This window comes from Anarhichas minor, unplaced genomic scaffold (assembly GCF_050575085.1).
Source record: "Anarhichas minor isolate MPS153535 unplaced genomic scaffold, ASM5057508v1 ptg000003l, whole genome shotgun sequence".
NCBI classification, from domain to species: domain Eukaryota; kingdom Metazoa; phylum Chordata; class Actinopteri; order Perciformes; family Anarhichadidae; genus Anarhichas; species Anarhichas minor.
Genome location: NW_027466449.1, coordinates 10929303 through 10945846, shown reverse-complemented (window position 1 = coordinate 10945846; position 16544 = coordinate 10929303). Strand labels below are relative to the sequence as shown.

General features: G+C 39.5%; 2 protein-coding genes across 2 annotated transcripts; one reads left to right on the top strand and one right to left on the bottom strand.

The window, feature by feature from the left end:
* Window positions 1-62: 62 nt before the first annotated feature.
* Window positions 63-10006, bottom strand: pou6f1 (POU class 6 homeobox 1). Its single transcript, XM_076097556.1, has 11 exons — window positions 9467-10006; window positions 7535-7627; window positions 6499-6688; window positions 6216-6352; window positions 5721-5946; window positions 4822-5054; window positions 4583-4711; window positions 3621-3998; window positions 3279-3414; window positions 3027-3195; window positions 63-2368 (listed from the first exon to the last, which is right to left on the bottom strand). The coding sequence occupies exons 2-11, from the start codon at window positions 7586-7588 to the stop codon at window positions 2023-2025; spliced, it is 1998 nt and encodes a 665-aa protein (XP_075953671.1). The 5' UTR covers window positions 7589-7627; window positions 9467-10006; the 3' UTR covers window positions 63-2022.
* A 1440-nt stretch (window positions 10007-11446) lies between these two features.
* Window positions 11447-16146, top strand: dazap2 (DAZ associated protein 2). The gene is made up of 4 exons (XM_076097568.1): window positions 11447-11604; window positions 12801-12919; window positions 13009-13257; window positions 13384-16146. Exons 1-4 carry the CDS (start codon window positions 11592-11594, stop codon window positions 13510-13512), a joined length of 510 nt encoding a protein of 169 aa, XP_075953683.1. The 5' UTR covers window positions 11447-11591; the 3' UTR covers window positions 13513-16146.
* The last annotated feature ends 398 nt before the right edge of the window (window positions 16147-16544 follow it).

Sequence of the window (16544 nt, the reverse complement as noted above, 5' to 3'; positions counted from 1 at the left end):
GGGTCACTATCAACTGCAACCATTTCAAATGTTGAAATATATCAATACACAACAATCAGGAGTGATTAATAAAACCAGGGTTTATTTGACAGAAAATGACAAAAAGCATCCAACTTCCCCTTTTCTCTTTTCTTGCAAAGACCTGAAGTCTTTATGTGCTTTGCAGAACAAATGAATATCATCTTATTATTGTAATTTAGCTCTTCTTTTCTCTATTGATAACTTAGTATATTAAACAATATTATACATTGGCCTCCCATATTGAACGGAAGGAAAAACACATATTATAGCAAGAACTTTGCAATATTACCTTTTTGTATGTTTAGGTATAATGTATGTCCATTGCAAAATAGGCCCATTTATTAAAAATTGTTCAGAAGGAAAATATGCACCATATAATTCACAAAATCGGGGGTGGAAATGTGGTTAATGCATATTAGCTTGTACATTTAAACTGCAGTATTTTACACTTTTTCTGCATAAAAGTACATTAATCTTAGTGATAGAACTTGCTTGTTAAGTTGATGATTGCAATTTGGCCAGTACTGCTACATTTTGCAAAGCAAAGATTCTTGCTGTTCAATAACATTAAAATGCAGAAATTAAATTCTCCCACATTCGTAAGTACTAAACCTTGTACTGTACATAAACCATTCGCATCCCCTTTACTTTCCCTATTGTCACTAAAGTGCAAAGAATTCCCAAAGAATGGCCATAGTTTTAGAAAATAACTTCATACTGCACATGCAAACACTCTTCTTACTGATTCAGATTGAAAGTCATTAACCCACAAAACTCCTTCCTTGGCTCAACATATAATTGCATTTTTAGTAATTTGATTGATATTGGACTTAGTAAGAGTATCTAAAAACCTGGTGCTAATGTTTCTAGGCAACGCAAGACTGTTTTAAACTGCCTTCATAATAGTCCAATTAAGTTCCTGCTTTTAACATACACTTTATCGAACTTGAGATTTAAAAGAAATGCTGCAGAACCGTTGTTAACCCATTGAGGGAACAGTCACAACTGTGAATAAAGAGGAAACACAAAATACTCTCAGAGTATTATCAGCACATTAAACAGAAAGTGTAAAAACAGGAGACTGTAGTGAATTCACACACGTTTCACCCACAATCAGTAACTCACAAATTAAACAAACATTATAAAATGCCCCAAAAAAGTTTACAGTTGTGGCGTCATAGGCAACAGCTGACGCTATAATTATATTTTGATAAGAACTTGTTGTCCGAGGAACATCAAAAATTACTGTGACGCATTTAACGCCAAACAATAGGAAATTACTACAGATGTTAAGCTCATCTTTGTGATTATCAATAAGAAATATCAAAATTATGATTGTCCCAAAAAATTGTTGCAGAGTCAGGAGTCCATAGATAGCAACGTCAGTTTTGGCATTAATTAGACAACAAATTCTGATAAAAATAAGATTATATGCTATTGCCTACTTTTAGTCTACAGAGGCTTTTTTTATGTTTGCAAAGCTGCTCATGTAGTACAAATACTACATGAATATAAAATGAATGAGCGGCAAGAACTCTGAAAATATCCACAGTGGCAAAAGTATGTTATTCAAATGTCAGCGTAATGTCACCCATTGTGACAAAGTGACAATTATGTGACTAAAATCAATGTGACTCAATGCACTGCCACATATTATAATTCAGAGGTATAGCCTATAAAATCACTTGTATAAAATTTCACCAAATGTTTTTAAATATGACGTTAATATCGCTGTATTATCATCACTGTATATGACAAAAGAACCATGCAGCCCACCACACAGGAGTTCTGTACACATGTACAGTCTTAAAATACAATATCAACCTTTTTTTTTTTTTAGTACTCTTTCATTACACTTGAATTATGTGTAATTTCCTTTATTTTCTATAAAAGTTCATACTCCTTAATGGAGTTTGGCTTTTATTTACAACACAATTCACAACTGTGTTGCTGTATTGAATGTTCGACTTCCAAAAAACGCATCCTCCCAGAATGAGGTCGTTACTGAACCTGGAAGACATTGATTTTGCTTGTGTTTTTCAGCGTCTGCCGCCGGTTACAGAACCATACTCGCACAACCTCTCGGTCGTAGTTTAGCTCTCGTGCAATTTCTGTAATCTCTTGACCTGTTGGCAATGCATTCTTTTCAAAGTAGGAGTTAAGAACTTCTATTGCCTGCGGTGTGAAACTCGTACGCCGCTTGCGTTTTTTGGATGGTTCGCCGCCAACAAACTCCATCAGATTCTGCTGGCCTTTCTGGTTCCAGTGCTCAGCCTCAGCCAGCCACTTCTCCAACACCGGCTTTAACTTCTGAGCACTCTTAGGCGTGATATCCAGCTTTTCAAACCTGCGTTACAAAAGTCAAATCATTTAATGCGAACACACACTGCATATCACAAAGAACCAGTTTGCAGGGAAGTAACTAAGATACAAAATATATTTTGGGTACTAGTCCACCAAGCTTTAACCAACCTATTGAGAAATGTCTCAGTATTTTGACTCTCTATATAATTATAACTCCATTGCTGTTCATATTAAAGTGCCATTTTCGGGTCATGAACCATTTGAACAATTCTTAAAATATATTCTCATCGAGGTCGGTATTGTTTCCAATAAATAAACGATATGAACAATGATTTGCTAACTTTCTAAATTTTATGTAGAATATCGCAAAAGCAAAGAAAATGTTTTTGAATGTTATCGTAACAATCTTTTTCAAAAGTCATACATATCTCACTGTGATACATTCACTCCACTAAGCATGACTGCACTGACACAATGAGTAGATAAGTAGATGCTTGCACGGGTGCCTTAACTACATTGATGTTCTATTTGTATTACAATTGTAATGTGTGTGCATGCAAATCAAGTCAATGTTTGCACGTATCAAATGCACTGTCTGCACACTTTAAAAAGAGAAAATAGTGTAGAATCTTTTATTTTTTACAAAACATTACTTAAGAAAGCTGCCATAGGCAGGTAACATGAACAGGGGAGTAATTTACCTGCAAATAGCGGACTGGCTGTAGGCGGGACCCTCAGTTGCAGTTAGAGCCTGCCCTACTTGTGTCTGAGTAAGCCCCAAGGACAGCCGACGGATCTTGAAATTCTTGGCAAACTCTCGAATCTCTTCCAGATTAATGCCTTCCTCGCTGCTGACTACCTGCTGGGGTTCTACAATTCAGGGGAATCTGGTTAAAAATAACGACCTACTTAAAATGGATCTATGTTTGGATATGAGAAGCAGGTGTACATACTGCCGACAAGCTGTCCCACTTTTACAATGTCTCCACAGGTGATGGGTACTGTCGAGGAGAGCGTGGTGGCATTCTTCAGTACAGACGGCTGAGGGGCGATGACAATTGGTGACTGACTGACAGTTGTTACTGAAGCCTGGGAGGGAACAGATAAATTATATAACCTGCAATGATGCAAATGACAAAGTTTAATCATATTTAAATACCTTCAGGAATAGCTAAAGATCTGCCAATTAGTTATTAAGTCATTTTTGGTCTGTTTCAGCTTTCAAGTGAAAAAGCAGAAATGACTTAGTCCTTTCTGACCTCAAAACAAAATTCAGACAGATTTTTGTTGGTTACCTGTGTGATAGGTTTGGTAAGTGTTGGGGGAGCAGCAGCTTTGGGCATGACTGCAGCAGAAGTAACAACTGCAGATCCATTCCCCACTGTGGCAATAATCTGGCCCTGGGTGTTGAGAAGCAACTGTGGGGTGAGAGTCTGGACCTGGAGACCCTGGAGACCCTGCAGACCTTGCAGACCTTGCAGGCCTTGCAGGCCTTGCAGACCATGCAGACTATGCAGACCCTGTAGACCCTGTAGACCCTGTAGACCCTGCAGACCCTGTAGACCCTGTAGACCCTGTAGACCCTGCAGACCCTGCAGACCCTGAAGGGTGGGTGTCACAGCCGCTCCAGCCAGAGAGGCTGGGTTCAACAGAAGAGGGAGGGTTCCTATGACCTGTAAATATTGTTTGAAATAGTTTGAGAAACACGAATAATTGAATGTAATGCTCTGTGATAGTTTTCGCTTACCAAAGCCACTTTCAAAACATTCAACAACCTGTGAAGTACGGCCTTTTAGCGGTCCTCTTGGAATAAATGTCTTTTGAGATTAAACACTACACCACTAACTCAGATGAGCTGCACTAACGGAAAGATTGATTCATGGAACTGTTTGAGAGGGCAAATCAGTTTTCACAGAAATCGTCTTACGCTCCACTGACTTGAAATAGCACTGCTGACTGATGTTAACTTGAGGCTGTTTTTTTGTTATTCCCGTTTAGAAACACAACACAAAAGCATTTTGGAGAGGGTGTGATTACCAATCAATATGCATCCAAATGAACACCTTCAAAAAATGCTCTGTGTTCTTGTCAAAGTCTTTTTTGAGTAATGATACACTACAAAGGCTAAGAGTTATGTTATTTTCTTTGTAAAAGATCCTCATCTTTCCTTCAGCTGAAAGTACATAGCAGAGAGACACCATAAGGCAAATCCAAACTCACAAAAATAAACTGAGAAGCATTCATTTGTGGCACCCACCTGTCCTTGGGCATTTGTGATGATCTGGCTGGTGATGCCGGCCATGTTGGACATGGCACTAGTGAAGATCGGAGTGGAGGTGAGGGAACTGAGGAACTGGGGCTGCGTTACCAAAGACGCAGCATTGATCTGAGCATAAAAACACAACATGTGTAAGAAGCGCAGGAAATTAAATTGCATGACTGACATTATATTATAAACAGTAAACAAAAGTATAAATCCTGAAGCTGCATTCTTACAATGGCAGGATTGATAGAGAGTCCTGCAGCCTGGAGCGCTGCTAACGATATGTTGGACTGAGAGACAGCAGTGGTCGCCTGGGCCGCCGCCACCTGAGCGGCGGTAACCTGTGCATGGGTCACCTGTGTTGGATGAGACGTCACCTGCACTGGCTGTATGGCAGCTTGAGGCTGGAACATCGTCTGAGCGTTCGTCTGCAGTTGGGGCTGAACAGAGTTCAGGACTGTCGCAGCTGAGTAAAAATTCAAGAGTTTGCAACGTATTATTCACTGTGAGACTCAAAACAAGACTCAAGAGTCTACCGACATGCTAGCAGCTCTGTGAGACTGTAATCAGGCACATAGTGCTTTGAGCTAAGTGCTAACGTAAGTGTGCTAACCAGCTCACAATGACAACGCTAAGATGTTGATGTTTAGCAGGTGTACTCTTTACAATGTTCACAAGGGATGCAAAACCGAACCGTAAAAAAAAATGAACTGTCCCATGACGTACAAACCGCTTGCTGTACCGTTGCACCACTGTTAGATACAGGCCTGTTAATTATTTGATTGTGCCTGAGACATAGTAGAGGCAATTATCTGAACATAGGCTGACTTGACCATGAAGTAACTTGCTTTATTGCATGCATAAAATCTGTGTTATGGCTTCATATATAATATAATTAGCATTCACTATCAATCAATCAATATATATATATTTTGGAGTTCAAACACATTGGAAAAGGTTATGATTTCATTCTCCTTAATGTGCAATCCACCAAATATTGTTGAAATATGTCAGTGTGGACCAAAGGGTTTCTCTGGCAGCCAACAACGATCTAGCAAAAAATAAATGTGGCCAAAATCTAATATGAGAGGCTATATGGGGAGCATGCATACACAGTTAGTTTGTGCTTTACCTTGGAGGCCAGCAAAGGGCAGTTTGAGGAGGTTTCCAGCTGTGTTAGCTGCTGTGAGCCCGGGGAGAGTAGCTACGTTGGTGGTAGGTAAGGTGAGAACAGCCAGACCTCCCTGGCCACCGATGGAGCCCGCCATACTGATGGGGATGAGCAAGGGCTGCCCCAGAGATCCTGTCTGGGCCATCATACTAGTCATCAGAGTGGCCAAACTTTCCTGGGTCAGCACCTAATGTAGTATAATCAACTCATTTGACTGGGATGAACAGAGTAATGCTGTTTCAGATTACATTTCTGACCTCATTTGTATCTATTTACTGGCATTCCGTTGTTTTTACAGGGGCACTTTTACTGAACTCAACAGTGATACATTCTCATTGCATTTGTACTCAAATACACAACAAAACTAAAGACACAACAAAACTATTGACGACATCATTCCATCTCTGAAGACTTAAGATGAATATTGAAAATGTAATCGGTGTGTAAATTCAATACCTGTGGACAGCCTTGCACAGTGATGGGCATGGTGGCCTGGGGCTGCGACAGGGACAAACTGACGGGAACAGCAGGAGTCAGTGTTTGGACAGCAGGGGCAGGAACCTCGACAGACACCGCCTGCTGCTCACCCAGCACTGCAGGAGCACAGCCAGGGTTAGTTCTTACTGACATTTAAAGTGGTTGTAACAGCTGCTATTAACATTTCAGAACCACTGTGTAACATATGCATGAATAATAAGTCATGTGCAATCCATCATTTTCTGCTATGACCGTGATTTACCTACTCCCCCAGTGCTCTGGGGCATAGCGGAGCCGTCCTGTATGCTGCCAGCCTTGTGTTGTTCTGCAGGCCGAGCCACACCCTCCTCAGCTTTGACATCACTCGTCCCATCGGGTCCTGATGATGGCAGAGATGCATCGACCTCTACCTCTAGCACACGAATAGTCTCATGGCTTGACATCACAATGACCTGTTAGTAGTTTGTAAAACACTTATGTCAATGACATTTTAAATATGGTAAAAGTCTCACTTGATCAACAAAAACCCTAACAAGAACTTCATTTAGGTATTTCTCTACTTATCAATTCACATTGACTTAACTGATGATTCCAATCATGCAATATATGCAGTATGCAATAATGAAAGACCTAGAGGAGAGGCAGCGAGACAACCGGGGCTGGAGGACAAGGTGCAGAGACACAATGCAGGAAGAGAGGGGAGGATGCATACCTGGTAGTCTTTGCGGGGAATATCAAAGTGCAGGATTTAAATGGCTGAAAAAAGACTTCTGCAGTCAGACAGTGAATGGCTAAGGAGAACAGAGAAGCCGAGCACATGTTAGGACACAATGACCCAAAACAAACACGCACGAAAGCAAAAAAGAGCATGAGTACACAAAAAGCAATGATAAGAGCATCAGTCAACAAGCAGCTCAAGCCATGCTTTCTTCAAGCTCCCCTCAGTACATCAGGGAAGAGCATTGCTATTGTTTGCTGATGTCTACACAGAATGTTACCAGACAGAGAAAAAACACACACAAGTATTAAGCATGGCAGTTTATAGACCAGTAACCCTCACAAGCATAGAGCTGCAGGCATTATTAGGTGATAAAAGACAAAAGTGTTTTTCAATGAACTTGTGTGGAAGCTAATCGTTCCTTTATGATATGGTATGTTGGCACATGGAGGGTGACGGGAGCAAACGGCAGCAAAGAACTTGAGGACAACATCAGTCATCAGGGTTTGGAGTAGCTGAGAGCGGTTACAGTGGGAGGAGAGGGATGTGCATCGTGTTTTAACAGACAGGTGAGTGTTACCTGCTCATTGACAGTGAGTGGGGCATCTTTGGCAGGGGGATCGTGGGAGTTCATGGCTCGCTGCACCACCGCAGTCACTGTCTTCCTGACATTCTGGGTAAACAAACAGTCATTAAACAAACGCGGGAAAAGATTTCTTGATTTAGAGTCTGACTACCAAGGGCACTTGATCCGTCAATTTGGTTGTGTGTTTTATCATTGCTACACTGATAAAACCTCTCAAATTGAACTGCTCTGTACAAGTGTCTGGCCGAGATTAGTTAACGGATGTCTCAAAATTGTCTTCAATTAAATCACAGTAAAACAGAAGTTCTGTTTTTTTCCCCCCAGACGAGGTCTCTACTAACATCCTCCAAAACCTGAGTCCATCGGCCACGAATAGAACATTGTTTTGTCAAGACAGTTATTCGGTCCTGCTACTTTCACCTGAAGAATATTGCAAAACTATGCCCACTGTTTTCACTCTTTTCAGTAGTTTAAAATGGTTATCCATACTGCAGCAAGACTACTCACTAAGACCTCATATTCAATTTAGGATTCAATTCAAGTCAAAGTTCAGGACCTATATTTGTCCCTGGGGGGCAATTGTATTAGGGGAAGAGAAAGAAAGAAAGGCATGGTTGGAGATGTGCTGATGCTACCTGTACGTTACAAAGTTGAGCAGTAATATGGCAGAGGGTATAAAAGAGAAATTACAGTATATCTGTTAGTTTTGGCAAATGGTTGTCTGAGGCGGTAACCAGAGGGCAGGAACTTACATTCTTAGTGCAAGGGCTGGCTACTGTCAAATATAATGGATTCTGACTTCTTTGGCAACTGTTTGTTGTACAGTTCGGATAGATTGTTCTGCTGAGTGCCAAACATTTAGCAACCGAGACACTCCTTAAGGTCCTACTCCTCATCTACAAGGCTCTGAATAGTCTTGCTCCAGAGTATATTAGTGATTTACTAATGTGGTGTGGTATACCTCTGCTCAGCCCCTCAGGTCCCCTGAACCAGGCCTGCTAGTTGTACCTCGTTCTAGACTGAAATCACAAGAGGACCATGTCTGCTGTCCTGGGTCTCTGAGCAGACTCTATTGGGTGTTTTAAGTCACAGCTGAAGACCTATCTATGTGCTTTTATGTTTGAGTCATGAGCCTTGTTTTGAGCTGAGGCGCTTTTATTGTTATGTTGTTATTGTGCCATTTTCTAATGTGTGTCTGACTCATATTTTGTTCTTTTAATCATTCATCCTTTTGTAAGGCACTGTGTGACCTAGGTTTCGAAAGGTGCTAATTAACTTACTTAATCCACTCCTTCAAATGTTTTGCAGCCATTTCAAAAATAAATATGAAGTTTCTTTGGGGTGACCCCTTTTAGCCCAAATGATCCGCACTTTAGGGGCAAATCCTGGTTTGGAAACAAACCCACATGCAGAGGACTGGTTTTTATTCATGGCTATTTCTGACATTGCAGGACCAGACTATTTGGAGGGGCCGGAGAAACGGGCCATGTTGTGTTGCACTTCAGCTGCAGAAAACGTGATGGAACACGCGGATCATCGACATGAAGTGGTTACATTTCAATCGCAGATCAGAAAAAAAGATTCAAGATGGTGCATTTCCTGCTGCAATGCCCTGTTAGAAACGAGGATCTGTCAAAAACTTCAGCGGGTGTTGATGAGCTCCCCACCCCCATCCTGCCCAATAAAAGTCTCGTCGCGTCGGCCACTTTTGAAGACGAGCACTATCCACCAAGCACAGGCGACAGAAACCATCTCTACCCGTGCCTAGAGACCGAGTATTATGTATTTCCCTCTCTTTATCATAAATATATAAATTATGCTAATTACGAACATTGCATATTAACCAAAACTCATTTCCTCTCGCCATGTCGCTGCTATGCGCGAGGAGCAGGCTCGAATAGACTCCGGTTATTGTATTCAACTTACCGCGGAAATGCAGCTTGATTTCTGTAATCCCCCGCTTTTATAAAAGGTCCTTGTCACAGTTTGTTTCAGTCACACATAATTAAAAATTCATCTCAGCTCCCAGACGGGCGCTGTGACTGCACACAAAAGAGGTATTTGCATTGATAAGGAGGGTTGTAACGTTAGGATCTCCTCTCTCTTAATGTTTAATGACGATGCCCTTTCTGCAACAGCTCAGATAATCAAAAATCCTTGAGGTGTCTCACAAAATCCTATTTGAGCTGTAAAGTCGGACTAAATTGCAACAAAATTGGCCTTTAGCACTACGTCATGAACATAATTTATGCACGGAAAAATCTTGCATTGAAAAATGTCTGCCTCGACTTGCGAGGTGCCATGGTTCTCTTAAAGGGGAAGTACCGAGAATACAAGCCGAGGAGAAAGAAGCTCTGGCACAGTGCTGTACACGAAGAGTTGCCTAAAACTGCTCTTTGTTTACTTACAGTATTGGTAACTATAACACTTAAATTATGCAGCTATAGGTTCATAACTTTATTATCTCAGTTTAATATTAATATCAATGGGTAAATGTCATAAAATGGAAATGTTACTGCAAATAGAAAACGTGTTTCAAACTTACACACTTTATTAATGACTACAAACGGGCCTTTTTACAGTCAAATTAACAATGGTTCCATGAACAATATCAGCTCCACACAGTAGGAAAAGCACACAGGTGTATGTGTGTTTTATTTGCAAGAAAGACGAAAGAATCCAGATAGTGAAAAAAATAATAAATGTGACAGGAGAGGTCAAGTAGCCACAGGCCTTTACAATGGGCCTCCTCTCAATATAAGGAGACAAACAAAGAAATAACAAGGGGGGGACTACACTAACATCATTTAGAAAAATACAACAAAAAGATAAATGAAAAGAGGCACGCAAAATAGTCAGAAATCCAACCAATCAGTAGACAACAATACAATCCATAATACAATAAAAAAAAACACAATTAAATACATGAAAAACAATTACTATTCAGCATATTCAGGGTCCTGATATTGTATGCTGGCTAACTGTCACACTTCCATGGCATATAGGGACACTTAAATAAAAAAGTTTTTTGTAACACGTTCTTTTCCTACTATGACAAGTCAAAATGTTTGCTATGACACAGGACTTTTGTGCATGGGTAACACAGATAGTTCACTACAAATCAAGGGCAGGTAAAAAGAGACTGCCTATCAATATTAGTATTAATATCCTTGTATGGTATTGCTGAGTCATTTATCAATAGAAGACAATGTATTGACCACACAGAATAGTATCAGGAACTGACCTTGTTTTTAGTTGTAGCTACATTTCCAATAAAGTTATTTCTGTGTTGCTATTATAATATTTTATTATCTACCTCCCTGCTTGTCTCCTTTGGCCGTTTGTTTCTTTTATCAGTCATGTGTTACCTGTCTGCTGTAAAGCTGCTATCTATCTATATAGCTATCCATTTGTCCTTCTATCTGTCTATATGATAGATAGATAGATCGATAGATAGATCGATAGATAGATCGATAGATAGATCGATAGATAGATAGATATTTTATTCATCCCGCAAGGGGAAATTTGTTCACTACAACAGCAAAAATATATTCAAGCAATCAAAGAAAAAATATATATTAACTATAAAAATGCACAATATATACAATAAAAATAACAGAGTAAAATATATGAAATATAAAAAATGCACAAAATATACAATGAAACAGAATAATATTAACTAACTAACTAACCAGAAGTGCAAAGGTGTTAGCATATGTTTTGTTTTGTTTTAAAATTAGCATTTATTCTTTGCGCTTCAAAGCCAAGTCCGATTATTTTTGTCTTTTCAAGAAACCAACGGGTTCACCTTTTACTCACTCTTGAACGCCCCTATCTTTTCCGCCTGTAGGGGGCGCGCGCACTTAAAACACCGAGTGCGCCGAACCACAGATAGAGAACGACTGACGTCACCACTTCCACAACAACAAGAAGCTGAAAAACAAGGAAGTGAATGATTGTGAAGCCGTAACCTGTTATAAAGGCCGTGACAAGATATACGTTGAGCTCCGTTTTATCTGAAATTCCTCCGCTTCTGCACCAGTCAAGAACAATGAACAACAAAGGTATTTGTCCACACTCCGTTCGGGTGATTAGTCAGCTGTCCGTTTTACGACGCTGACGGTTTAACTAGAAGATGAAGAAGAAGCTGTGTGGTTGTGGCCATCTGAAGCGGACTTCACGTTTAGCTACGTACACGACCATAAACTGACGTTTTCTTGGCTAAGTTGTTTAGCACACACGTCGATCGCTGGTATATATTTTATCATAAAACGCCGAAGATGTGAATAATGAACGCGTAAATCTACTGTCACCTTATATCACCGTAGCATTAGTGGCCATGTCACATATTTCCAGTTAGCCATCATCACCACTCACAACAGGCAGGATTTAAAGGCAGCGCTAACATGATTTTACCGTTTTAGTTCACATACGTGGGAATCTAAATATGTATCCATCGTTTTAATCCACTGTGCACATACAATATGTGTAGAAGTAGCCTATATTTATGGGAGCATTGCATCGCGTGTCTCGTCTTTTTTCCCTCGGCTATATGCTAGTTATTTGAACATACTCGGATCCTTTGTTGCTACCAGGGTTTGAAGCGCCGAGGCCGACAAAATAACGATTATTTTCATGATCGATTAATTACCGATTATTTTCTCGAATAATTGCTCTTGTCTAACTACGGTAAATAGCGCAAGATGCGCATCGTTAATTCTGAGACCCGGACAGTTATATAAAGAAACCCGGAAAATATTCACTTTGGGGAAAGTGGGACCAGAGAATTTTAGCTTTTTTTTTTTTTTTTTTTTTTTGCTAAAAGAAATACTTTAATTATTAATTAATTATCAAAATACATTTTCTGTCAAATAATCGACTAAGCATTTCAGCTCCATGTAGGGATTTTGTTTCTCACGTTTTGTTAGTTTTTAAACACAAATCTTGTAATTAAAGCAATAACTTTAACTTGTATTTTTTAAACTTAGTTCACAGTTTTGACTTTTTTTTCTTATGTTGGGACTACCTTTCACCCCTCAAGCAAGGCTGTATGTGCTAAATTTCTCTGCAGTCCATATTTGAATATTAAGCTGTTTTCTGTTACTGCTGAAAATGTGTTATTCTTTACTTTAGCCTGACAATAAACATGACGTTTTCTGTTGTTTCTGAGAAACGTTTGACCTCTAAAATGATTCTTTGGATTTCTGTGTCAGTCACTAAACGATAAAGCATTTGCTTAAAGTAAAATGTTGTTTTGCAGGTTCATATCCTCAGCAGGCTGTGTACCCTCAGCAGAGCTCTGCACCTGTATACCCTCCTGCTATGCAAATGTCTCCTCAGGCTCCTCCTTACACAGACACACCACCTGCATATTCTGAGGTAACTATTACTTTTATGTATGCTATGATAACACAATACTCTCAGTGAACGGTTCTTTTTCACTTCTTTTTTGTATCTTTTGTCTGCAGATATACCAGCCCAGATATATGCTTCCACATCAGGTGCCCAGTCAGGTGGCACAGATGTCCTCTCACTACCCTGGTGCTCAGATGTTTATGCCCATGCAGCCACATATGCAGGTTGGGCAAATGGGCCAGAATGTCCCCATGGCTTACTATCCCATGGGAGCCATGTACCCCCCTGGTTCAACAGTGATGGTAGATGGTGGCTTTGATGCTGGTGCTCGCTTCACAGCAAGCAGCGGTGTTTCCATCCCAGTGAGTATCCACCTAGTCCAATTATTCAGAACTATATTGCAGTTAGGTTGCATTGTCAGATTGTTATAAAATCCAAAGTTGGTCGGCTCTCTACCAATGCTTGTGCTTGTTTCTCCCCATCTCTAGCCCCCACCTCCTGGACATCCCCCCAATGCAGCTCAGCTGGCTGCCATGCAGGGTGCCAATGTTGTAATGGCACAGCGCAAGAATAACTTCTTCCTGGGTGGATCCAGTGGAGGTTATACCATCTGGTAACGGCAACTCCTCAACTCCTCCTTCATGCCTAAACCGTGTCCCCGCCCCAAATGATGCCCCAGTTCTTCCCCCATCCCATACGCCTCCCTCTTCAGGCTGCTTGGCCATGCCACAATACTGATATCACCTAACGGAATGTAATATTTTAGCGCCCTTGTAAAAGGTACAGTACTCCACTTCTGACCCCGAGATCAAATGATGAATGCCACTGCCTGGAGAGGACAAATGCTAATTTTTAATGTCGTAGAATTCATTCCATAATTCTTGAATGGGTCTAACCTCTTTCGGTCATTCCAGAATGGACCTCTTTCAGGCATCTGTATTTGTTCAAGAGACCTGGTCTCCTTTGATCGAATGGATCACAAATTACATTGAGATGTTCTTGTATACCTGTAAAAGCAACGTAAATTTAATATTGAAATATCAGACCCGCGTTATATAGTTTAGCTGCTTTATGGTGAAAGTGAAATGCATTTACAAAGTTGCAGTTGAAGCGCAAAAAAAAAAAAATCCATTTGTCTTTTTGGGAAACTTTTAGTGTAGTTAAATTAATAGATGTGTAATAGTTTCATGTAAATACCAGTATGATGATCATGAGAAATTACATCTCAACTATACAAAAAAAAAAAAAAAGAATGAGCATCTTGGATGCTTTTAGCTAGAATTGTCTCGTCCTTTGCACAGTATCCAAAATATCACAGCAAATTTGTTGTACAGTCTAACTGACGGATTGTTACATTTAAATCACTTGTAAATTAAATAAACGAAACTGAAGCAAATAATTTAAGAAAAGATTTCATGCAATATCCAAAGTGGTTTACTGTACCTTGTTGGGCAATTTGTAGATGAACATAGTGAAGTGCCAAAGAGCACTGGGGATAGCCCGAATTTAAAGCAAATTAACTTCAGTAAACTTAAAGGAAAGAAATTTAAAGTAAATCCAAATAGTAAGTTGAATGGGAAGGGGTGGTTGGTGTAACATTTTTAGATAGGTTTTTTTTTTCTCTCCTGTTTCTATTTCACAGTCGGATACCCAGAGTTTATACACTAAATGTTTTATTGTACAGACTTCAAGAACTACCCTCCACTGTTTCTCTTTGTCTTTTCACACAGTATCATTTAGAATCCAATTTTTAAAGTATTTATTCACCGTAGAAAAGTGTCACCTTTGTGATAGCATTAGTTTCTTGTCGTTTCAAAAGATTGAGGAGACTTTAATAAATATTTCAGTGTTTCTTTTTTTCCCCCTTCATTACTTTTCCACATTTACACGACTAGTTAGCCTAATCAGTTTTTAGTATAGCCAATAAGCTGGTTGTATCATAAATTTGGTCTACAATGCACTTATGTTTGGTTATGACTTGAAATTTAAAATGTCACAATTTGACAGCAAACATATCTTCGAATAAGCAGGTATGAGATTGTTGGTACTAAGACCTTCAGTTTGACACGACTGCAATTGTGTTAATGTCACTTTATGTGGATTAATCGCATCTTTAAATTGATGCATCATTTTGTACTTTTTGCTATGTACAAATTTGATTAAATCATTTTTATCAGAGATGCACCGCAAAGCAAATTTGAGTAGTTGCAGACTAGGGGCTACTAGTTTCTTTCTTTTCTTTTTTTTTCCTGTTTAGACAATCCATCAAACTAGTCCGTTTGAAAGTAATGTCAAGATGTGTCGTGTTGTTCGGTAGCCTTAACGTGTCTGCAATGAGGCTATACCACTGTCGACATAATTGTTCATTTCCGACACATTTTTGTGCTGCTAATTAAACTTTAGAATCTTTACATAATACGTTATCTTGCAAACTTTAAATGAGGTATCTGAAGCTAGCTAAGTCAGTATGGATACAATAAACGTATATTTGTAGATATTCTTAATTTTGGTGTCTGGTAGCGTCGTCGTGTCACTGGGTATCCGACACACCGTATCGAGTTTTAACAGCTGTGGCCTCCAGAAAACAAATGCCGCCGCTGTCGACCGACATTTAGTTATTTCTGTGTTGGGTCGGAAGAGAGCAGCTGTCTGGAAACGTGCTTCGTTCATCTGATGAACTCCTTTTCAGCGGCTCTTAAACAAAGCTACTATACCAGACATGACCCACGTGTCACTCGGGTGTTTTTCTTTAAATGGCTCAATGTTCATTTATTCTCACTCATGCTGTCGTTTCATACAGCTCCGCTGGGGAAGAGGCCACAGCTATCAAAACTTTAAAACAAATATGATTCAGTCTAAGGTTTTTCTTCTTTTTTTTTTTTTTTTCCATCTCTTGTTTGTGAAGCAGCATAATGGTGGCTTTGTCCCAGCAATATGAAGTACTGTAAACTACAGCTGACCAGTAGATGCTATGCCAACCACAGCCAGCAAATGGATTACTCTTTGTTGAAGGATTATGGACATTTATAGTTCAGGGGTTCTCTTTACAACACTTTGTAAAATAGATGTATGTACTAAAGTGATGTGACAGACTTTGGTACACATTCTATCTTTTAAGATTACTAAAGGAGATGAGTGTCAAAAAGATGGAATACTTTGGAAAAAAGGTCTTAGGTGCACTTAACTTTTTTATACTAAACTTAAAATTTAAAATGTAAGTTTAGAATAAAGGTTATTTTGGAAATTTGAAATGCTGCATGTTTGTTTAATTTTCTATACATATACATTGTATTAGAACAGGGCAGGTTGTTAAGTTCAAGATTGTGACCTGAGATAACACCTGGGTTTTTTGGTTATTGTTTTGTTGTGATTTTAGCTTAAATGTTGCCTTTCCCTGGCCAGACTGCATCACAGGTAATTGATCGTTTAACCAACTTACTTGATTGTTTGAGTGGATGCTACTTGCTTGGCCTTAATACCAATATCACTTTTGTCATAAATAATTATCTCCCACCTTAGTTTAGTATACATACTGTACGAAAGAGTCAATAACTCAAATATTGTCACTTTGATATAAAAGGAATTGAGTCAAATATGGATCTGTATTTTTGTCAAATATCACCGGAGCATTGCACAGTTGCCAGTTTGA

Bases quoted from the DNA above. Each gene is read 5' to 3' on its own strand.
- pou6f1 (XM_076097556.1), bottom strand. From the start codon at position 7,588: ATGAACTCCCACGATCCCCCTGCCAAAGATGCCCCACTCACTGTCAAT. The intron at 6,689-7,534 runs GTAACACTCACC...AACTACTAACAG, and splicing joins CACTCACTGTCAATGAGCAG to GTCATTGTGATGTCAAGCCA. The intron at 5,055-5,720 runs GTAAAGCACAAA...ATTTTTACTCAG, and splicing joins GCCCTTTGCTGGCCTCCAAG to CTGCGACAGTCCTGAACTCT.
- dazap2 (XM_076097568.1), top strand. The intron at 12,920-13,008 runs GTAACTATTACT...TTTTGTCTGCAG, and splicing joins CACCACCTGCATATTCTGAG to ATATACCAGCCCAGATATAT. The intron at 13,258-13,383 runs GTGAGTATCCAC...CCCCATCTCTAG, and splicing joins GCAGCGGTGTTTCCATCCCA to CCCCCACCTCCTGGACATCC.